The sequence below is a fragment of the Gadus chalcogrammus genome, chromosome 6, assembly GCF_026213295.1.
Source record: "Gadus chalcogrammus isolate NIFS_2021 chromosome 6, NIFS_Gcha_1.0, whole genome shotgun sequence".
NCBI lineage: Eukaryota > Metazoa > Chordata > Actinopteri > Gadiformes > Gadidae > Gadus > Gadus chalcogrammus.
The window spans coordinates 24,836,921-24,862,122 of NC_079417.1; the positions used below are offsets into that span (position 1 = coordinate 24,836,921).

Below are 25,202 nucleotides of genomic sequence, written 5' to 3' on the forward strand. Positions count from 1 at the left end.
GCCCAGTTTCGTTGGTCTGAGGAATGCCAGGCGGCATTTAATGAACTCAAAGGCTTGCTATTGACCGCGCCAATCCTGGGCTACCCACTCGACCAAGGCAACATGATACTAGACACAGACGCCAGCGACGTTGGCATCGGTGCTGTTCTCTCGCAGGTTCAGCAGGGTGTGGAACGTGTGCTAGCCTATGGAAGCCGCAAGCTGTCCACCGCTGAACAGAATTACTGTACCACACGGCGAGAACTGCTAGACGTGGTCGACCTCACGTCACACTTTCGCCAGTATCTCCTCGGGCGGCGCTTCACGGTGCGCACCGACCACAGCAGCCTTCGGTGGCTAACAAGAATGAAGGAGCCTGAGGGACAGCTCGCCAGGTGGCTCGAGAGACTTGGCGAATACAACTTCGAGATCATCCATCGCCCTGGCCAGCTTCACGGCAACGCAGACAGCCTCTCCCGGAGACCCTGCCGTCAGTCCTGTCCTTGTAAGCTCCCCAGCCCATCTCCTCCTCAGTTGAACATCAGTCACCAGGCTGTGCAGTGCAATTTGGACTCTGACATCAACCAGGCGATGCTGAGTCCAGCGGTGGTAGAGAGACACCCAGCTCCCGCAGAAGCAAGTCTAGTGGGGGTAGACAAGGCCCTGCCAGCTGACTCTAACAACTTAAAGTCCCCCGAGAAAATATACCTGACTAAGTCAAAAGAAAATTAACTGTTTGGTGGTTGGTCCCTGGAGGAGCTGCGACAAGCCCAGGAAGACGATGCAGACATTGCACCCATCAGAACCTGGTTGGAAACCAGCGGAGAGCGTCCTGCATGGGTAACAGTCTCACCATGCAGCCCAGCCACAAAGACATAATGGAGCCAGTGGAAACGCCTCTACATCAGAGATGGAGTGTTAGTTAGACGTTTCTACTGCCTGGACGATACCCAATTCTATCCACAAGTAGTGCTGCCCCGCACCTTCCGGCCAGACATCATGAGACAGATGCATGAGGGACAAGTTGGCGGACATTTTGGTGTAGAGCGCACGGTAGCTCGGCTGCAAACCCAATACTTCTGGTACAGAATGAGGGAGGACGTCGCCCTGTGGTGTAACACCTGCACCAGCTGCGCATCAAAAGCCAGGCCACGGAAGACACCACAAGCCCCCATGGGCACTGTTCGAGTCGGAGTGCCTATGGAGCGCATCACTTTGGATATTATGGGGCCACTGAATGAGACTGAACGCCACAACAGATATGTGCTGGTAATACAGGACTATTTCACAAAATGAGTCGAAGTTTCGAACTTCGAGTCTGAGGTGTTCCAGGAATTGTGCACGCTGTTCGGGATCGACAAAACACGCACCACACCTTTCCGCCTCAGTCCGATGGGCAAGTTGAAAGGTTCAATGCCACTCTGCAAAAGATCCTGGCCACGACAGCCGAGCGTTGCCACTGGGATTGGGACCTTATGATTCCCTACGCTGTCATGGCCTACAGAGCAACAAAGCACAGTTCAACTGGTTTCACCCCGAACTACATAATGTTTGGCCGGGAAGTGAGTGAGCCAGTAGACATTGTATCCGGCCTGCCGCCGGACCCTGAACCAGCTCCCTCAGCCCCTGAGTATGTCCAGCACCTTCGAGAGCGACTGGAGCTGGCGCACCAAATCACTAGAGATGCTCTCGGAGAGTCTGTGGAACGTGCAAAGAGACAATATGACAAGAACTGTTGCCGCACACATTACAACGTTGGTGATGCTGTGTGGTACCTCATCAAAGGAACAAAAAAATTCAAGAACAGAGTGAGGAAGTTCCTCCCATCTTACGAAGGGCCATTCTTCGTTCTGGGTCAGTTGGACGACCTGGTTTATCGAATCCAGAAAGGGCCAAAGACTAAAGTAAAAGTGGTTCACCACGATCAGCTAAATCCTTATCGCTGCCGGGACCCACTGGACAATACTTGGGCCCTGGAGCAAGCCCAGAGCTGGACACCAATGGAGGTGTCACTCCCAGACGACGTAGATCCTGCTGACACTCTACTGGGTCTGCCCCAGCTCTTCTCCAACACTGATGACAGCTCCAGCTTTCCCTCATCAGATCCAGCTGTGGACATCCCTGTAGCTGCTGCTTCTCACCACTCCACCACTCACCTTGACTCCTCCGTTCCTGTGGAGTTAAAGGACAGTGGGGGTTGTGCGGCGGTGCAGCACCCTCATAGCCCTCGTTCTCAAAGGCCCCAGCGCAGGCGTAAACCACGACTCAGTTTGGTGAGTGGGTGGCTCACTGAGCGCCCGGCTCACTGAGTGCCCGTGTTCATGGGCAGTTCCAAGACTTTAAGGGCAATGTTAACAATGTTTAAAAACAATAATAAGTTGCTTATTGCTTATGTTTTGTATTTCTCTTGGTAAAGAATATATAATATATATATAAAAAAAAAGAAAAGAGAACTTAAAGGTAAAAAATATATAAGTTTGATACAAAGTCAACTGTTATAGGCTCTTCCAGCTAATTGTTATTTTCTATACTTAAAAAAAGAAAGAAAAACTTGACGTAATGGTTGTTGTATGCACTATGGGGTAAACTGCATTTGGTTCTGCAGGTTTGCCTTTTTCTGTTAATATTTTGAGTAATTACAGAGAACTACTATTATCCTTTAAAATGCTAATTATATCTTCTACTCGTAGTCTGAACGATGGGTATTGTAATGCCTTTTCAGGATTTGTTCTGCACAACTGTAATATGTGCACTAAACGCAACACACTGTTAAATTCTTGCCTTTGCACTACAAGCTACACTTTATCGTCATTCCTCTTAAATCGACGCCTACTAGTTATCCTGCATCCTTTGAACTAGATTGAATGTGTATGGGTGCTGTATATCTGTCTGGACATTGTGGTGTGTATTATTGTGCTGGAGTGAAAAATCTGTTTTGATTGTCATCCAGAGTGGGGGTAGTGTTACGAGAGTGGCGTATGTGTGTGCGCGAGAATGTCTGTGTGTGTGTGTGAGTGACGTCAGCGAATGAGTCGACGAACGAGCGATTGAGCGAGTGTCAGTCAAGGAGGAATTAAATGAGTCCGGTTGTGTTCTTCGAGTTACGTGTACTGTTGAATAAAGTACCAAACGCCGAGAATCCGTGCTCGTGTCTTCCGACCTATAAACAGACCCACTGCCGATTATAGTGAAGGGTGTTAGTGTTACCCCCGAAAGGACATCGGCCCTGGAGGTAACGTCTCCCCTGTGCTCCCCGACTACGGTCTGAGAGCCAAGAAACAGGAAAGGTGTAACAGTATGAACACCTGGCTCCAGTCTGCATGCCGCAGACAACGTGGGTTTTATTGACAATTTTAAACTTTTCCGGTAGCGCAGCAAACTTTTTGCGATGGATGGATCATGGACTTCATTTAAACTTTGCGGGAGCTCGTGCCTTCCTTCCAACCTTTCATATAATATCCGCCATCACCTTACGCTGCGTTTTAATATCCATCCGTCTCGGAGGTCCGAGGACGTTGCCTAGCGACACGCACAAACACGCCCCTTTTCCTCGGACGGCGAACTCGCCATCTCGGTTGAACTCAGTGGTGACCGAGCAAAATTCCGAGACAGAATTCAAGATGGCTGCGCCCATTGTGACTTGAAGTATGAACGGTTTTCATTGTGCTTGGACCACTTTGGTGGTTTAAATGGCAATTTCAATCACTCGTATTAGGCTACTGCAATACCTTACTGAGTCCGTAACTCTGCCTTTGGCCTATAGCCTACTTCTTTCGGAGCGCCTGGTCCTCTGCCAATGCTACCGCGACAACAGCTTTCCGGGTGGCGTCCATGTTTTCCTCCAACGTCCGAGCAAAATAATAAAACGTTTGAAGTGTGGGCGTGGCGTCAGATCCGAGTTCCGAGTCGGTTCGCAGAGAATACTCGAACGCAGGATATTAGCTCCATAGGATGGCGAAGTCACACCCTTTCCGATAGAGCCCATGGGACCTATGAGATCGAAAAATATGAATGGGTTTCAATGGAGAGAAAAGTAGGCCTAATTATCTTCTGGTCCCAGTCTTTATATGCCCCGGATTACACATATGTTGTTTGTGGATTTCAATGATTTTTTTTTCATATCGAGTTTGACCTTTTATTGTGCAATCGTTCAAAAAAAAGAGGTGTTACGTATTTTAAGAATCTAAGCTACCCACACATAGATCCAATGAAGCAGGACCAAACATATAAGCCGTAAATACTATACATAGCCACTAGGGGAGCAAGACCTTATTGAAGGCGGCTCCACCACAGAAGGCATCACCTGAAGAAGCCGAAGCCACCACGCCCACTAGGCCACGCCCACTTGACGGTCCCTTACCTGTGCACACTAGGTGAAGGGGCCAGAGATTTTCAGCGACACCCGCGAAGGGTCACGGGCCTCTGCCCGTGGCCCATAGTAGCCAGAGTTATTATCTCTCACACGTGTTCTACACGATTCCTAGACTTTCGTTCCATAGCCAGTTACCATGCCGAAACATGCAGACTTTAACAATAAACTGAGTTAAAAGCAATCCCGGATTTTGAACCTTTCCTTGAAGAAATACGTAATAGAGGCTAAACTTATGTTGATGTTGAAATTAACTGCCCCCAGTAGTCTTTCTTAAATGTGAAGTTGGCATTTTCTTTTCTTATGGTGTATTTTATGTGCTTATTAACCAGCAATAAATTAATTCATTTATATTCAAATAATTATGTTTCTGGAATTGGTATCCATTATTATCAATTGCATTTTCTTCTCTTCTATTCTTCTACTTTACCACGTCTCTCATGCGTCTTCGCGTAGTGTCGGTAAACTTTGTCGGTGGCATGTTATTTTAAATACGGTACATGTGCTTACGGTAACCATGGCGCCACGGACGGCAGCCTCAGTGTTTCGGTGGGCATTGTTTTGTATTGTTTTGTTTGTTAATTCAGTTTTATGCAACACCCGTTGCTCTTACACCAGTCAATGAGCTTTGGACATTAGAGGAACAATTCCAGAGGATTTATTTCCAACTTTTCTGCTCCCTTACATTGGATTATTGGTCATTCTTGTCCGCAGCGCTTGCTTAACGGTTAACGGTTACGGTAACCATGGCGCCTCGGACGGCTCATAACACCCGGTGCTCTTACACTAGTCAAGAGCTTTTGGTCATTAGAGGAACAACTCCAGAGGATTTATTCCCAACTTTTCTGCTCCCTTACATTGGATTATTGGACATTCTTGTCCACGCAGTGAAGCGCAGGAGGAGAGGGAAACGAGCTGGAGTGCTAGTGCGTCTCCGTCAGCGCGGACATCGTACGCCGTTACCCGGATTATTTCTTTTCGTTTTTTTGTTTCACGGAGACGTGGCTGTATGGATCGATACCGGACTCTGCGCTGCATCTGGCAGGCTTCAATCTGCTGAGAGCGGACCGAGACGCACAACTTTCCGGCAAATCAAAGGGTGGAGGTATCTGATTCTTCACTAACAGTGGCTGGTGCAATGACGTGACAGTGATTCTGCAGCACTGTTCTCCTCATCTGGAAACTTTTATCATAAACTGCAAACCCTTCTACTCCCCCCGTGAGTTTGCTTCATTCATTCTGGTCGGTGTTTACATCCCACCACAGGTAAACGTGCAGGAGGCACAGTGCCTGTTAGCCGACCAGATCCTGGGTGTGGAGCAGACAAACCCGGACTCTTTAGTTATTGTTCTTGGGGACTTTAACAAAGGCAACCTCAGCCACGAACTCCCCAAATATAAACAGTTTATTTAATGCCCGACTAGAGAGGAGAATATTCTGGAACACTGCACCACAATAAGCAGTGCATATCACGCTGTCCCCCGCGCTGCACTGGGCCTCTCTGACCACGTCATGGTCCACCTGATCCCCACATACAGGCAGAAACTCAAGCTCTGTTTACCTGTTGTGAGGACATCCAAGCAGTGGACCAGTGAAGCGGTGGAGAACCTTCAGGCGTGTTTTGACTGCACCGACTGGGATGTGTTCAGGTCTGCCACCAACTGTCTGGACGAGTACACAGAGGCTGTGACGTCATACATCAGCTTCCTGTGAAGACTGTTGTATTCCATCACGCACCAGGGTGAGTTATAACAACGACAAACCCTGGTTCACAGCCAAACTCAGGAAGCTACGGCTGCAGAAGGAGGCGTTTAGGAGTGGGGACAGAGAGAGGTTTATAGAGTTAAAGTACATGTTTAGCATGCGGGGCGTGAAGCTAAACGTCAGTACTCAGAGAAGCTCCAACATCAGTTCTCAGCCAAAGACTCTGTTTGGAAGGGGCTCAAGCAGATCACCAACTATAAACCAACCCCCCCTCGCTACATCAACAACCTGCGCCTTGCAAATGAGCTAAATGTGTTCTACTGTCGCTTTGATAGGCAAAGGGACAGACCTGACACCATCCCCCATGACACCTTCTTCCAGCCTCATCCCACTGACTCCCCCACCACCAGCTCTACAGGACCTCCAGACCTTCAATCCTCTGTGTCCCCCACCTCCCCCACCACAGTGACGACTCTCTGCCTGCAGGAGTGGGACGTTCACAGGCTCTTTAAGAGTCAGAACCCCCGCAAAGCAGCCGGCCCAGACTCTGTCTCTCCATCCACCCTGAAGCACTGCGCCGACCAGCTGCCTCCAGTGTTCACGGTCATCTTCAACTCCTCGCTGGAGACCTGACTTGTGCTGCCCCACCTGAAAGCCATAACCGACCCACTCCTGGACCCCCTGCAGTTCGCCTACAGAGCCAACAGGTCTGTAGACGATGCAGTAAACATGGCTCTGCACTACACCCTCCAGCATCTGGACTCCCCAGGAACATATGCCAGAATCCTGTTTGTGGACTTCAGCTCTGCCTTTTATACGATCCTCCCAGCTCTGCTTCAGGTCAGGCTCTCCCAGCTCCACGAGCCCGATTCCACCTGCAGGTGGATCACAGACTTCCTGTCTGACAGGAAGCAGCGTGTGAAGCTGGGGAAACATTTATCTGAATCCCAGACCATCAGCACCGGATCCCCCCAAGGCTGTGTTCTTTCCCCTCTGCTCTACTCCCTGTACACAAACAGCTGCACCTCCAGTCACCAGTCTGTCAAGCTCCTGAAGTTCACGGACGACACCACGCTCATTGGGCTCATCTCTGGCGGGGATGAGTCCGCCTACAGGTGGGAGATTGACCATCTGGTGACCTGGTGCAGCCAGAACAACCTGGAGCTTAACCCTTTAAAAACAGTGGAGATTATTGTGGATTACAGGAAGAACCCAGCCCCATCCACCCCCATCATCCTGCGTGGCTCCCCAGTCGACTCTGTGGAGTCCTGCCGCTTCCTGGGCACCATCATCACCCAGGACCTAAAATGGGAGCTCAACATCAGGTCCCTCACCAAAAAAGGCCAGCAGAGGATGTTCTTCCTGCGCCAGCTGAAGAAATTCAACCTGCCAAAGACTATGATGGTGCACTTCTACACTGCAATCATTGAGTCTATCCTCACCGTCACCATCACTGTCTGGTACACTGCTGCTACGGCTAAGGACAAGAGCAGACTGCAGCGTATGATACACTCTGCGGAGAAGGTGATTGGCTGCAACCTTCCATCCCTCCAGGACCTGCACAGCTCCAGGGCTCTGAGGCGGGCAGGCAGGATTATGGCCGACCCCTCCCATCCTGGTCACAGTTTATTTGTAACTCTCCCCTCTGGCAGGAGGCTGCGGTCCATCAGGACAAAAACCTCCCGCCACTTGAACAGTTTTTTCCCCTCTTCAGTTGGGTTCCTTAACAGGTCCCAGGACCACTACCCCCACTGACTGTAACTGACTCTGGCACTCATACCCATCAACAATTTATACATTCTTATACATTTTTAAGTATCATTTACTTTAGTTTTTAATTTATTCTATTTTATCCTATTTTAATTGATCTCTTATGACCCTGCTTGTTTATATGGTGTTATATATGTATCTCTGTTTGTTCATTGTTCATTGTTCATTGTTATTGTTATTGTATGCACCTTATTCACCAAGCCAAATTCCTGGTTGGTGTAAAACCCTTCTTGGCAATTAAATCCTTTCTGATTCTGATTCTGATTCTGATATTGCCGCAGTGAAGGATTATGGGATACCACTATTTCCTCTTCTTTTGCAAAGGAAGCTCAGGAGTAACCTATGCTAAAGGAGGGTTAAAGTGTGCATCAAGGCTCCTTTCCTAAGCAATTTTAGAATTCGAACCACATTTCCTCCAAGCACTTCTCCAAGCACTTATTAGGGGTTCTCCATAGGAAAGGAAAATTCCTATGCAAAAAAGAGAATTCGTAGAGGCCCCTGTAGTTCACAATGCGGCCTCACACAAAACCTAACATTATTAAACTTCTTTGCGAAATGTTGAATGAAAAAATATTATTAAATCCACAAACAACCTGCAATCCAGGGCATATGAAGACCAGCAAATATTACTTTCTCTCCATTGAAACCCATTCATATTTTTCGATCTCATAGGTCCCATGGGCTCTACCGGAAGGTAGAACCCAACTCCCACTAATACATTTCCCAGCCTATAAATTATGAGGGTCCGGCTGGCAATGTAAATCCACCCTGCTCCTGTCCACCCACCCAGCTTACGCTACCTAGCGCTAGCGCCCCCAGCTGTCCTATCCTGATACTAACAAGTGATGGGAGATATCGATTACATCCAGCCTATGGGGTAAATCTGGCCAATCTTCAGCGAGTAGCTAAGCAAACTCAGAATGTTCAAGAGGTTCACAACACTATAGTGAAACTTGCCCTATTGAATGTCAGATCTCTCTTAAACAAATCTTTTTTAATCAATGATCTTATTTGCTCTTATAACCTTGATTTCTTGCTCTTAACTGATACTTGGCTAGAGCTGGCTAACAATGTGTCAACCCTTATTGAATCAGCCCCCCCAAATTACAATTGTATGAGTGCAATCCGTGAAAACAAATAAAGGAGGGGGGATAGCCAAAAAAAATTATGGATATTTTCAATGCAGTCATCATTCGGTGACTTTGTTTCTTTTGAATACCTGAGGAAAATTATTAAGGGTTCTCCTCAGATTCGATTACTGATAATTCACAGGCCACCAAAGCACTTTCCTAAACTTGTTCTTGAAAAACTAAGTGAACTACTGTCTGCCATTTGTTTAGAGTATGACTGTGTCATAATATCTGGGATTTCAATCTGCATGTTGACAACCGGAAAACAGCTATGCCAGTGAACTGCTCTCATTACTTGACACATTACACCTAACACAACATGTACAAGGGCCAACACACTCCCTTGGTCATACACTTGACCTGGTCATCACAACAGGTGTTGATATTTCGTTTACTGTTAGGGATTTAGCATTTTCTGATCATTCTTGCATTTTCTTTGATGTATCCATGTCCCCACTAAAGTGTAACAGCTCTGTGATGATAGGAAGGAGAATGATCAATGATATCACTAATGTTATCTTTGAACAAGCGTTTTTCTATTCCGAGATTATGGATGATATAGCACCACTAAAACTTGAAAGAATTAATAGAAAACAGAGAGCCCCATGGAAACAAAACCCAACAGTTAAACTTTTGAAGAGAGAGTGTGTCGGAAGGCTGAAAGACAGTTGCGCAAAACCAAGCTCCCTGTACACTACATAATATAGGGAGATGCTTCGAAATTTTAATAATGAGACATATGCAGCAAGAAAGTTGTTCTTCTCTAACATTATTAACAGGAACTTGAACAACGCTCGAGTCCTGTTCTCGACAGATGGAAAACTGACCCATCCCCCTCTCCACTAGGACCTGAGCTCATCTCCACCAGCAGGTGCAATGAGTTCGTGTCTTTTTTCCAAACAAAAATGTATCAGATCAGACTGAACATAATATCTCAAACTCATATCACTCAGCAACCAGAACAAATAACCATAAAGACTGGAACAGTAAACCTGATGTCAAATTACAGCATGATTGACTCTGAAACTCTTGAGAAAACGGTACGAAGCCTCAGCTCCTCCACGTGCACACTAGATACTCTGCCCACCATCTTTTTTTAAATCTGTCCTTCACCTACTAACAACAGATCTGCTTAAAATCATAAATTCATCTTTGGAGACAGGCATTTTCCCCAAATCCCTAAACACTGCTCTTATAAAACCACTACTTAAAAAGAACAACCTAGATACATCCATATTAAGCAATTACAGGCCCATATCCAACCTACCGTTAATTGGCCAAATTTTTTAACAATTTGTTTTTTAATCAACTAACTGTCACGGTCTCTCCCACCAGATCCTAGCTTCCGCTAGTTCACTCTGTGTTAGTCTTGTCTGTCCCTGTTTGTCTCTGTCTCAAGCCGTTTCTCAATTCGCGTACTTGTGCGTGCTCGTGTGCTCGTGGACTCGTGAAACGTCATCAGTCGTTGCCCGAGCACTGTTCCAATTCGAAGCACGCATCAAGCGAGTACTGTCGTAAAACCCGGAAGTGTTCTGGATGCGTGCTCGATATCGCCGTTTCACCGAGCATGCATCGGAGGTGGCTCGTGTGTGCTTGCTCCCGCTATAAATCCCAGGATGCATTTCGCACTCGCAGCAGTACGAGGGCGGACAATATGGAGAAGACGCACAAGTTACAACTGTAGCTTAAGTTACTCTTAACTTATATATATATTTATATAATATATAATATAATAATAATATATAAATATATATATGTAAGGTCGTGTGTGTATAGCTTATACACATGACAGGACACTCATATCTTTTCAATTGTTATTCATTCAGAATATTTACATACTATTTGAAAATGAAAGAGGCTGGGATTTTGTTTTATATCATTTGTTTATATTGTTCAGTAGTATATGCCTAAATGAGGCCGTAGCACAGTTAACGGACGAGCAGAGGTGGTGACGTCATCGAGTCCGCTGCTGTTCCAATTGCAGGTACGTACTCGCGTGCTCGCAAGTATGTGCTTGAAGTACAGACTTGCCAAGTACGTGCTAGCAAGTCATCGAGTCCGTAGTACGCGTGCTACGAATTGAGAAACGGCCATGGGGAGAAACAAGACAGAGGCCGTTTCTCAATTCGTAGCACGCGTACTACGGACTCGATGACTTGCAAGCACGTACTTGGCAAGTCTGTACTTCAAGCACATACTTGCGAGCACGCGAGTACGTACCTGCAATTGGAACAGCAGCGGACTCGATGACGTCACCACCTCTGCTCGTCCGTTAACTTTGCTACGGCCTCATTTAGGCATATACTACTGAACAATGTAAACAAATGATATAAAACAAAATCCCAGCCTCTTTCATTTTCAAATAGTAGTTAAATATTCTGAATGAATAAAAATTGAAAAGATATGCGTGTCCTGTCATGTGTATAAGCTATACACACACGATTTTATATATATTTATATATTATCTTATATTATTATTATTATTATAATATATAAATATATATATATAAGTTAAGAGTAACTTAAGCTACAGTTGTGCGTCTTCTCCATATTGTCCGCCATCGTACTGCTGCGAGTGCGAAATGCATCCTGGGATTTATAGCGATTGCAAGCACACACGAGCCACCTCCGATGCATGCTCGGTGAAACAGCGAGATCGAGCACGCTTCAAGAACACTTCCGGGTTTTACGACAGTACTCGCTTGATGCGTGCCAGAGCCCGTCTACGAAGAGCCTGGGCACTCCCTATACGCCCCATTGTACCGATTTTGGTTGTAGTTCCATGAGACATCCACTGGGGGTGATCGCGGGCGAGTCCAGATTGAATGGGAATCTATGGGGCTAAACGGCTAATTATGCCTCTTTCACCTGCTTGTCGTTGAAATATCGCAAATTTTATTGTAGATTCCGCAAGTTCAATATAGATTATGGTTCAAAAGTCAAATGAGTGAGTACTTATGTCCTTTCGATTTCTTACAGTTTGGGCCGTTGTTGGCCATACACGCTAGCATTCTGCTAATGAATGCTGATTGGTCAGGGACGGACTTGCGACTGATTACGAACGGAGACCCCTCTTACGGCATCTGAAGCTGAAGAGCAATCAGAAACGTGTTAACTCAATTTTTGAGTACTGTATTTATATTTTCCTGCAGGTCCTTTTATTTTTTAGATAGTATGTATGGTGAATAGTGGTGGATTCAATGATTTGTTTCCGTGACCCAGTTCGCGTGATTCAGTTCGCCACGAGGAGTCGTTCGTGAATCGTTCCTTCGTTCGTTCGTTCAGTCGAGTTTCCGGTAGCACTAACTCCCCTGAGTCTGACTGACTCAGCTGAGAACCGTGCAATGGGGTCCATTCCATGATGCGATTTACCGCTACCGGAAACCATTCTGAACGAACATACGATTCGTGAACGACTCCTCCACGTTCAGTCGAGTTTCTGGTGAATCTGTAATATTCTAGAAAACACGGGAGTCCTGGGGCCTCATGTACTAAGGTTGCGTACGCACAAAAACGTGGCGTACGTCCTTTTCCACGCTCACGTTCAGATGTACAAAACGTGAAATGACCGTAAAAATGTGCGGCCCCCACGCCAGCTCCAGAGCTGTCGTACGCACGTTTCTACAGCTATTGTTCCTTTGGCGACACTTAGAGGTGACGCTGGGAAACTGGGAAAAAAGGTGAAAACAATGACTCAGAGTGATTTGCACATCAGAGACACACTAATGAACAATTAACACACCTTGCAATTATATGGGTGGCTATAAAAGCATGCGCAATGGATGAAGAAAATTGTTTTAAAAAATGGCTGCGTTAGCGTTGTTAGAGGACATCGCAAATGGTCAAATCCGAAGGGCGCTGGAGACGCCGGGGCCGACGGAGCAATCCGTGCCCTCTCCTTGCTTGTCTATTCAAAAATAAAAAATTAAGTTAATAAACACGAGTCAAAGTCTTTAATGTCCTGGCATCTTTACGCCCGACTTATGTGTATTGCAAGCAGCCAATTGTATGACCAGTATAATTACAGCATTTATGACTTCAGCATATTTACCTTGGGGATGATCGGCGTCCCCTTCATGGGCTCCCACCACTCCGGTGAGAGCTGTGTCACCGATCAAAGCGGCCACTCTCAAATCGAAGGGGGAGGGTTCCCCCACTCCCGTCCCCCCACCTGTTGCGGTCACGCTTCGGCGGTGGGCAGAAACCCTCCGCTTCACCTCCACCTTGAGGTCTGACTTTTTTTTAATTTCAGAGTGTGTGCGCTGCTGAGACCCCACTGCATTGACGGCCTCGCAAACACACTCCCACTCACTTCTCTTTTGTTTTGCATTTATCCCTGTTGACAGGGTTCCAATAGCATATGCTTGCGCATTTCTACCTCGTGGAGCAAAATCTCGAGCTCAGACTCCGTGAAGTTTCGTTGTTTTCCTCTGTTCATGGTGCCAGGTGATCGGACTAAGAGGTGAATCTCAGGTCCAGAGGCCAATTTAAATGAAATTGCATATTTAAATGAGGGCGTGGACAGGGAGGAGTTTGGCACCTCGGCATGTGCGCTCAATTCCACGCTGATCGAGATGTACAAAAGAAACGTGCTTGGATCCATGCGTTCGCACACTTTGATACATCTGAATTTATTTGTGCGTAAGACAGTTTCTGGGTTTTGGCGTACGCCAAGTTCAGTATGAAATCCACGCAAGTCTTAGTACATGAGGCCCCAGGACAAGGCGTCTTTGCCGTCAAGTTTGATTGGCTGTCACGGCCAAACGGTTTTGAATTAGAAAGGTTGTTTTGCAGATTTGTTCGGCTTGGTCTGAAAATCAACTCGGGCAAGTTTCATGATGATTGGAGATTATTTGTGGGCTGTGGATATGTAATGTTGTTATTGACAACTTTCAACGTGGCGGCGAGGCTTTGCCGTCAAGTTTGATTGGCCGTCACGGCCAAACGGTTTTGAACTAGAAAAAGCTGTATGGCACATTTATTCGGCTTTTTCTGAAGATCATAAAGGGCAAGTTTTATGATGATTGGACATAATCGGTGGCCTGTGGATATGTAATATTGATATTGACAACTTTCAAACATGGTGGCTAATTTCTGATGTTACCATGTAAAAAAAATTATTAGTTATATGGAGCGGTCTGACAGTATCACCAGACATTGAAAATAAGTTTGAAATATACTCATGTGACGAGAGAGGAGTTAAAACACGTCTTTGTTAATTATAGCGCCCCCTAGAGGTCAATGGTCACCAAATCCATTGAGTGTCCCCGCGATGACATCATGGGTCTATTTATACCAAGTATGGTTATGATTGGTCAAAGGGCTGCTGAGATATTGACGGATTTATGTTTTGATTGGCTGTCGCGGATTTCCGTGATAAAAAAATTACCAGGTTATGGGGAGGTCGGATAGTATCACCAGGCATTGAAAATGTGTTTGAAATATACTCATGTGAAGAGAGAGAGTTAAAACACATCAACATTAAAAACAGCGCCGCCTAGAGTTCAAAGGTCACCAAATTCATTAAGTGTTACCACGATGACGTCATGGGTCTATGTACCAAGTTTGGTTATGATATGTCAAAGGGCTGCTGAGAAATCGGCTTAATTGCGATTTGTGGCGAAATATTTTCGCCTGTAGCGGCCAATCGGTTTTGAATTTGAATATGCAGTCAAGTGTTTTTTCATCAAGCACGGGCTGACGGTCAAATTTGCTAAGTTTCGATATGATTGGGCTAAATTTGTGATAGTAGAGGCATTTTGAAGGTTTTGGACATAAACCAAGATGGCGGAAATCCATCACGGCGGAAAATGACGTCATACGGATGCGTTGAACTCGGCTGGTTCAAGGATTCCCATGATACCTGGTTTGTGAATATTGGATAAATGGGTCGAAAGTTACTAAACATGAATGCATGTGCAACTTTGACCTGTTGGTGGCGCTAGAGCTGTTGGGCTAGCGACCTGAATAGGCTTAATGGGCGAATGGGGCTGTCCTGAACCAGTGTGAAAAATTTCGCAACTTTTCGCCAAGCAGTTCTATGGGCTGCCATAGACTCCATGGAAAGATAATATAATAGGAATTCATACGAAAACAATAGGTTGTCTCCCAACTTCATTGCTTGACACGCAATAATAATAATAACAATAATAATAATAATAATAATGATAATAATAATAATGCAGACTCTTTTCCTAAACAATCTTATGTTTTTTACACGTCCTTGTGAATATGACGCGCAGGAAATACTCCATCGTTATTTCCGCCTGAGCGGGATCAGCTGTTTGTTGTGTTCCCAAACAGAAAGGGTGTCAGATGGTCCACAGACGTCTGGGAGAACCGAAGGCTTTCTGCTGTCATGGAAGGAGATCATTGAACACAACCCCGTTGCGGACGGGATGGAGGAGAGAAAGAGGAGTGAGACGTCCTCCTTCTTGAGAGTCTCCTGAACACCAGGAGTACACAGAGTAATACGCACGGTAGTACGCAGTCCTCCCAACGCCTCCTGGCGTACAGCGACGCCTTGATCTCCATCATAGCCACGGTCATGGTAGGCAATAAATAAACAAACAAACAAACAAACAAACACAAGGAGGACCTGTCCGCAGTCCTCCGACTAGTAGTACGCAGACTGCATGCACGCACGCACTACACTACTGCCCCCGATTTAAAAAGTGTAGGCCTACTAGGCGGCAACTGAAGTGCAATGTATTAATAATCCTTTCCCCTCTTTACTAGATTCTACCTGTCGCGCACACCAAGAAATAGGAGAAGACGAGGTAATTAATTAATAGTATAAATTGAGCCAACTACTTTAGATAACCTATAGCTTCATGTGCCCATTCCATGGTTGTATTTTCCCATTTGGTAAATACCACTAAATGTAGGATAAGACTGAATTAATGAAGAGCCTAGATCTGACATTTCTTACCCAATAGACAGGCCACCTATGGCAGTCCTATAGGCCTATAGTTACTACAGAGTAACTACACTATAGTTCGTGTCCCACATCTTTAAACTGACCTTGACTGTCTTATAGGAGTTGAAGGAGAGTGTTCAGGTTTTGGTTGACCACAAAATTGGCGGTTTATTTAATGACGTTCCTGATCGTAACGGTGGCCTGGGCCGCGCACGTCAGGTCAGTCTGCTCCGTTTATTGTGTTGTTTACTGTGTTCATTGAGTTGGAGCATACCTTAATGTATTGTAGAGGTTGTATAGGTTACAAATCGCTGAAGTAGCCTAAACATTTGAGTGTCATTTGTTAAAATTGATGTAGCCATCAGCCTTTTGTGAGTGAAATGTTCTTTGAGCAATGACTATTTCTTCTGGCTGCCTGTAGGAAGAAGATGATTTGTACTACGCTGCTGTACAGTATTTTGTAGAACTTCTTCTGGGTTTGTAATGGTCCTTTTTCTGCAGGTTATTTCAGGTGATCGTACGCATTGATGACTGCCTGGCTCTCCTCAACCTGGTACCTATAGTCCTCCTCAGGGGCATTCTGCTGAATCTCAATATGTTGTTAGTGTGGGAGATAGTATGAAAGTAGGTATGGATTTAGTGTTTGAGTAAGTATGAGGCGGAGCTAGTTTGTATAAATTAGTATGGGAGTAAGTATGAGTCAGTATGGAGTACTGAGTAAGTATCAGTTAGTATGGAGTATTGAGTTAGTTTGTATTAGTTAGTATGGGAGTAAGTATGGAGTATTTAGTAAGTAGGAGTCAGTATGGGAGTTGGTATTGAGTTTGAGTCAGTATGGAGTTAGTTTGTTTCAATAGGTACTCAGTATGGGAGTTGGTACGGAGTTAGCATTGAGTTAGCATGGGAGGTGGGTAGCATGAGTTGGTATGCAAGTCAGTATGAGAGTAAGTATGTGTGTCAGTATGTATGCGTGTTCAGGTGTGTATGCATGTTGGTATGTGTCCACTACCTTCCCCCATGTATTATATGTAGCTAGTTACATCTAGCTTGTCCTTAGAAAATCCTCCTGTGTGTTCCAGGCCTGTATGATGCTGATAACCTTCCTCCCGTACACAGTAAGTACATCGCACAGTCTACTCATCAACCATCGTCCCTAACCTCTAACCATCAACTGACCCCTGACCTCTACCATCACCACTAACCTCTAACCATCAACTGACCCCTGACATCTACCATCACCACTAACCTCTAACCATCACCCTAACCCCTAACCATCACCCCAGTGCCCCTATAATTGTAAACGCCAACGAGGCTAGCCAGGCAAAAATGAATGTATTTATTAATTTTTAAAATGCAATAAAGTAGTGGACAGAACGTCCCTGACCTCTAACCATCGCCCCTATCCCTGTTGCTCTAAAGAACAGTTAGTATGGTTCATAAGGTTTCCAGTTTACTGCTATGCATACTAAGACACACTCACATTTTCCTATAATTTTGCCTCTGTAGGCTAAATGGTTATTTATAAGTATGTAGACATTTCATAACAAAAATTAATTTGATTCATATAGTGTGTGTGTTGACATCTCCTCCACTACCAGGGTGAGTCACCCTCTTGGTGATTCACCGCTGACAAGATTTACCAGAAAGCTCAGGAAACACTGGTTATCACAGTGGAGAGGGGAGGAATGAGGCTATCCAGTTAAAAACTAGGATATGATTAGGTGCCCATGTTGGAACGAGGTACCCGGATTGGTCATTTTTAACAAGACAGGGGTAAGCACCCCTGCTCTTGTGATGAGTGCCAGGGGATCTCTCAGGCACAGGGTGTGATTCCAAAGGGATCCTGCTCCCTCCACAAACTCTACAAGCTCAGCTCTCAGAGAGAGCAGCAGTGCTGGCAGATAGCCGTGGTGCTGGCAGAGTGGATGTCCTCACTTTAAACCTTCTGAGCTCAGTTTTCGCTGATGGCGACGTTTCCTGAGAACCACCTGGGGATCCTGCTGTTCTGCGGCTGTGTAATGGTCATCGGCCTGATTCAGGTACAGTCTCACAGCCCTTATCCTCATGCATGGGACCAGAAAACTACTGACCGATTTTTGTCTGAATTCACAAAAATATATATTTAAACTTGACTTTAAATTACATTTCAAATTAGAAAACTCGTCATGGTAACTTCTTTACTGGCAGCGATAAAACATGTCTATGTTCCAACCAAGGTCACAGTCGCAATCCATAATTGGTAATGACTAAAATCAAAAAAGATCCTGTATGTATAAGGAGGTATTTCCATGTCCCGTCCAGGCCTTGGTGGTGGTCTACGCCTTCAGTAGACCCTTCCTGCTGAAGGAGCAGATCCAGACCTCAGAGGACCTAAAGGTTTACAAACACCACATCCTGCAGGTCATCCTCAAGGTTCCAGTCATGTGCTTCCTTGCCAGCATCTTCTCCTTCATATTCCTCCAACTGGTATGTCGTCGTCCCCTTCCCTCAACCGTTCCTCCTCATGGATGTCTTTATGATACGGGGGTCTTGATTCCAAAAGTCTGTTCATAATGCTGTGCTAACGGCTAATTACAGCACTCCATATAGAGAGGTGTCATTTATCACTTCTAACATAGACACTTTTGGGACTGAATTCATGGCAATTCCATGACTTTGTAGCTCTGTTAACCAATGGCTATTTTTTAGTACTAAAATATAAATTAATATTAGAGGAACAATGATAAGATACTCAATTGTTGTCGTTACGGTATTTTACTACTACTTTTGTTCCTGTCCTGCTCATTGCTATAAAGTTATTATACATATATAGTCGATAATTCATCTGTTTCAGTCCTACGTGCTGCTGGCCATGGTGATCTTCCTTCCATATATCTCCCAGTTCTTAAAGTGGTGTCGCAGCAAAGCCACCGGTGAGCATCACATTAATTTAGATATGCCCAACTTTTTACTATTGCTTAAAAAATGGATGAGTTGATTCTCAGTGACCATGCCATCCTTTTCTAAACTTCTAAACATTTTGGAGGTTTGGAAACATATATTTATATGGAGCTTTCTCACAGCACAATACTACCATTTAAAAATGATTTTACATTTTACATACAAATGTGCATATCCTTTTTCTATGTACAGTATGTACATTGCACGATGACCTACTTTTCATTTTGGTGCCATTGGCCGATTTATTGCAGGTTTTGAAACATTTATTATTTTTCAATGAATCCCTGCATGTTGCAGACATGCAATAGTGTTGAGATGTCCCATAAAACAGCTGTGACATTTGCACATACAGATAAAGTGATCTAAACAATCATAAATTAAAAAGTGTGTAAACATATAGCTTGCAGAAAATAAATGTCTATAGCATATTCTGACATGATCTTTGCAGCGGTTGCAGCACATTGATAAAATGTTGGTGGTGTGTAGGTGAGGAGGAGACCCCAGACCCTGACACCCTCTACCAGGCCAGTGAGCCGCTGTCCAAGGAGCGGCTGGAGGCCTTCAGCGATGGTGTCTATGCCATCGTGGCCACGCTGCTCATCTTGGACATATGGTGGGTTCTGCTTTCATTAGTCCGTAGCAGACAGGGTCCCCGAAACTCGGAAAAAATACATGTTATTATTGTTTATTATTAGAGATCTACAATAAAATATATATGAAATATCGAATTGGCTGGGAACATACCCTTGATCTCCTCCGTGGTGTATCCAGTGAGGATAACGTCCCCGACCGAGAGACCGTGAAGACCTTCTACAACGGGAGCCTGGTGTCGGCGCTCAGCGACTACGGACCGGAGTACCTGGCGTACTTCGGGTCCTTCGTCACTGTGGGGCTGCTCTGGTTCGTCCACCACTCGCTGTTCCTCCACGTCACCAAGACCACGCGCTTCATGGGCCTGCTCAACGCCTTCTCGCTCGCCTTTGTCGGCGGCCTGCCGTTAGCCTACCAGCTCACCCACGAGTTCCCGCGCAACTCTAACAACGAGCTGGAGGCCATTCAGGTCAGCTGCGTCATCATCTTCTTTGCGGGTATCAACCAGCTGGGGATCTGGGTGGTCGCCCTTTACAGCGAACAGGAGACCCTGCACCGATACGTACGCTACGCTGGCCGCGACCACATCTTCATGCTAGCCAAGCTAGCACTGTATCCCTGTGTGGCGCTTGGAACTTTTTTCCTAACGTGTATTTTGAGTCAATTTAGCGCATCCATCTTTCACCTGATGGAGATCACAGTGCCTTTGGCCTTCTTGGTCTTGAGGCTTCTGGTGCGTGTTGCACTAGCTGGGCTACGGCTAGTCTTCTGTCCAGAAAGAGCCATTCCCAGGACCGTTCTGGAGGAGGAGCAGGATGCCCTGGTCGCCTAGAGGACGACGGGCACTAAAAGCTACAGAAAGCAGATGCAAGTGCTGCATAATGAGGATGGAAGCCATTAGAAAGAGTCGGATCTGGAGCATGCAAACCATGCTAACCATTTTGTTGTCTGGTCAAACCAACAGGAAATGTTCTGAATGTAAATAGGGTATAATAACGTTATTCCGCTGCCATAATAATAATGGGGATTTAAAGGTCCCATGGCATGCTACTTTATGGATGCTTTAATATAGGTATTAGTGGGCCCCTAACACAGTATTTGAAGACGTTCCTGAAAAATTATCGTATGCTCGCTAGTCTGGCTGAACGGAAGTGGACAGCGTCTATTGCCTAGCGTCGGATTTAGCCGCGACTCCTCCCCTTCCGGTTGCTGGCGTTCCCGTATGTGCTCCCCCTCAAACTCGGAAACTAGGCAGTATGGCGAGTTTTGAAGAGGACTTTGACGGCGCTGTAAAGTTGGCATGTTTGGCTCTTTCCGTCGAAAATGGCAAAGAACTGCAAAAGATTTGCTTACAGCATTTGCTGAGGAAGAAAGATGTTCTATTTTGCATGGACACCGCTACTGCTTCCCGGGCTTAGCCCCGCCCTAGACGATTGTGATTGGTTTAAAGAAATAAAAACAGGCCCTCCCAGTTTCCCCACGGATAGACGGCTCGAGGTAGCGTGGCTCCAGACCATTCTACTTGCTGTAGTTTGGTCTGGCTTTGCCTCGCAATGGCGAGGCGCACACAGCCTTTGGCCGTGTTCGGTAAATATTCTAGTACACTCGACTACAGGAGCTCTATATCTAGATAATATCATATTATACATAATATATATATCATATATATTATCACGGCCAAAAGCAGTGTGCGCCTCAAGACGATATTAGGATTCTCAAACGACTGCGTCGGGTTCTCCGACGTCTCTGGTTCTTCTACTTCCACACCCGAATGACGACATACGGGGAAAATCCAAATCGGTGCGTCTGAGCTTTGTTTTTTCAAAGGCAGAGCAGGATACGTAGTGCTCATTTTAAACCTGACGCCATTTCTAGCTACTGGGGGGGACCAGTCAGGCTAGGGGAACTCATGTTAGAAAACCTCATAAACTAAAACTTTAATGCCATGGGATCTTTAATCAATATTAAATAATATATTAAGGCTTTGTTAGCAGTCTGTATTCTGTATTCTAAGCCATTAAGTTAATTGGGTCAGGGATGTTTAAGAGCCAACCCTAAATGTGAAGACTAGGGTTGACCCTAGCCATAGGCGAGTGCTGGACACTCAAGTGACCCATTTTTTGTGTGTAACAGTCATTGCAAAGTAAGTCCAACCATTATCAATTCACTGCACTTTATTTTAATGTTAATCTGCACAAACATGTGGTTACATCTGTAATCACAACCGTCCTTTGTTGCCCATGGCCGTGCTAAATGTAAAAATGTAGAGGGTTTCAAATTTAGGGTTAGATTATGGTTGGGGGATGGTAATGGATATTGGGGTAAATGGTGATTAGGGTTAGATGCCGGTGATAGTGGTTGGTGTGGGGATGGGATTGAATTGTGGGGTATCACATTTATTCCAGAATTTTTGATTATTTTACTCAAACAACTTTTAATATTTAACCCAATCCTTTGTGATGTTTGTTCCAAGGTTACATCCTCAATCAAATGTTGATCTCCGGCCATCTCAAACTTAACCCCCCCCTGTTAAATAACGTGCATGTAAACAAGTGACCATGTCTTACACTGTCCCTGTTTCAATTAATGAAAGTGTACTTTTGGTTCAGAAAATGTTGACATTTAAAGAAAAAAAATAAACTTTCTTTATTCATCTCAATACAGTATATATCTCCACAACCAGCAATGACTATGAATAACATACGTGGTGTTCTACATTACATCTTTGTATTTCACATTGCCCATATATTAACAGTACTCTTCCATATCATAGATTCTACAGTTCAATCTCACTTCAAAAGCTATTAGATATTTCATTAGAAAACATTCCAGCATATTGCAAATCAAACAAACCTACACAAAATGAAAATGACATAACAAATGCAGTGCATGATAACCTAAACTGGTCAAGTTACAACTATAACCTCAAAACCTCCTTTTAAAAATCACTTCAGAAGAATCAGTACACGCAACAATCAGAGGCTGAACTTTATCTGTCTAAAGATCATAAAAGGTCCTGACTCAGTGTCAATGTCTGTATAAATAAAAAGAAAGGTCATATCTATCTGAACTCTGTAGACTGACAAGGAGTTTCTAGTTATAGTAGTTACTAGTTATAGCCGTTAGTTCCTGGTAACACTAGAGGACGACATTATATCATTTTCAAACAGCTGGTCCCAAATATTTCCGTAAGCCAACTGGAAGTGAAACAGGAATGTGGTACTCGGTCACCTAGTTCCACAACACATTCAAGATTTTCCTCGGAAAATCTAATTTGGACAACATTTTACAAATTGCACTCTGGTAAAGCCTTCTGCATTGTTTATCAAATAATCTTGCCCCATTTCATTATTTGTGACGTTATATTGGTATGATACTGTTGAATTTTATCATTCGAACATCTAAAAAACGGTAAACAATACATTTCCATTGACAGAAGTAATTTTGTATAACCCGTACCAGAATCATGGTACTTCACCCTACCCAACAGAAACCACAACTCAAATGATTCAGTGAGACATTTGCATAAGATCAAAGTATTGCTAAATCTACCTCTCTGGTAATATTGGGTCTCCCATCATACACTGCAATAAGCATCAGGTCGCAACCTTAACATCAACAATGTCAAGCAAATTCAAAACCAATGCTCCCTGTAGTCTAGCCTCCCCTGCAGAAGGCACCAGGAACACAGGAAGCACAATCGCAAGTCAAAGTTCAACTTTAGCACGCTTAAATCGGTTTAAAATGTTTACTTTCTACACAGCAGTCTCCTATCCCAAGTCCCATCTATATAGATCTACAGATTTATATAGTTTCTTAAAGTTTATATTTTAGGCATTTCTTCATGTGAACATCATTACCATAGTGTATGTACAGTACTATACAGTGATCGCTATGCATGCACAGGTCAGATCTAAACACTAAGGGCAAGCTGAGGTGACAGGAGTGAACACAGGCTGAGGCTGTGACTTAAGGTGTTATAACATTACTATTAGAACAGTAGTTATAACATTTCATTACAACAGAGTTATAGCATTAATATTGATTTATGTTCTAATTATGCTTTAAATTGACATTAAGATAATATAAATATTATAACAGTATATAGTTATAACAATATTATAACAGAGTTATAACATTATTATTCTAACAATATAGAGTTATAACATTATTATTCTAACAGTAGAAAGTTATCACATTACAACAATACAGTAAACCCTGCTGAGATTTGATTCTTACTGTGGCTGCTACCTGCAGGGGGGGGGGGGGTCCAGGCTGCTACCTCAGGGGTGATGGGGGGCGGGGGGGGGTCCAGGCTGCTACCTGCAGGGGGGGGGGGGGGGGGTCCAGGCTCCTCCTCAGAGGTGATGGGGGGGGGGGGGTCCAGGCTGCTACCTCAGAGGTGATGGGGGCGGGGGGGGGTCCAGTCTGCTACCTCAGAGGTGATGGGGGGCGGGGGGGGGGTCCAGTCTGCTACCTCAGGGGGTGATGGGGGGGGGGGGTCCAGTCTGCTACCTCAGAGGTGATGGGGGGCGGGGGGGGGTCCAGTCTGCTACCTCAGGGGGTGATGGGGGGCGGGGGGGGTCCAGTCTGCTACCTCAGGGGTGATGGGGGGGGTCCAGTCTGCTACCTCAGGGGGTGATGGGGGGCGGGGGGGGGTCCAGTCTGCTACCTCAGAGTGATGGGGGCGGGGGGGGTCCAGTCTGCTACCTCAGGGGGTGATGGGGGCGGGGGGGGGTCCAGTCTGCTACCTCAGAGGTGATGGGGGCGGGGGGTCCAGGCTGCTACCTCAGAGGTGATGGGGGGCGGGGGGGGTCCAGTCTGCTACCTCAGAGGTGAGGGGGGCGGGGGGGGGGGTCCAGTCTGCTACCTCAGAGGTGATGGGGGCGGGGGGTCCAGTCTGCTACCTCAGAGGTGATGGGGGCGGGGGGGTCCAGGCTGCTACCTCAGAGGTGATGGGGGGCGGGGGGGTCCAGTCTGCTACCTCAGGGGGTGATGGGGGGGGTCCAGTCTGCTACTCAGGGGGTGATGGGGGGCGGGGGGTCCAGCTGCTACCTCAGGGGGTGATGGGGGGCGGGGGGGTCCAGCTGCTACCTCAGGGGTGATGGGGCGGGGGTCCAGTCTGCTACCTCAGGGGGTGATGGGGGCGGGGGGTCCAGTCTGCTACCTCAGGGGGTGATGGGGGGCGGGGGTCCAGTCTGCCCCCTGGGGGTCGCACCTCAACACTTGGTTGCACCGTGTCCGTCCCACGGGTCAGCGCTCAAAAGGGTAATAGTAGTTCACTGTAGTTTGATAAAAAGTTGTGGCCCAGCATGCTGCCCACATGCATGTGTCTCTCTCACTCACACACACACACACACACACACACACACACACACACACACACACACACACACACACACCACACACACACACACACACACACACACACCACACACACACACACACACACACACACACACACACACACACACACACACACACACACACACACACACACACACACACACACCAGTCACACACTACAGTCCAGCAGGGGGCAGCATGCCCCTCTCTCTCAGGTGGGAGCTCAAAGTGTTGAAGATGCTGAGTTGCTGCGCAGGCTGCAGACCCAACAGCTGCTGTAGCACCTTTGTGGGGTTAGGACCTCTGCAATAACATGTAATGTATATTAGAAATAACACAACTGACAGCTGTAGTAATCCTCCCTGACAGCAATATATTTAAGCTAACTGCAGGCTATATCCTGTTGATAATGTGGTGGTGGTACAGTGCTAGCTTAAGAGGCCCATTGGTACGG

At 45.8% G+C, this 25,202-nt stretch overlaps 1 protein-coding gene across 1 annotated transcript; it reads left to right on the forward strand.

Annotated features, from left to right (window-relative positions):
- The first annotated feature begins 16,024 nt into the window (after positions 1-16,024).
- On the forward strand, positions 16,025-20,617 carry LOC130383862 (endosomal/lysosomal proton channel TMEM175-like). Its single transcript, XM_056591721.1, has 8 exons — positions 16,025-16,090; positions 16,373-16,424; positions 16,951-16,986; positions 17,827-17,910; positions 18,173-18,337; positions 18,705-18,783; positions 19,298-19,424; positions 19,583-20,617. The coding sequence occupies exons 1-8, from the start codon at positions 16,047-16,049 to the stop codon at positions 20,232-20,234; spliced, it is 1,239 nt and encodes a 412-aa protein (XP_056447696.1). The 5' UTR covers positions 16,025-16,046; the 3' UTR covers positions 20,235-20,617.
- Positions 20,618-25,202: the final 4,585 nt, after the last annotated feature.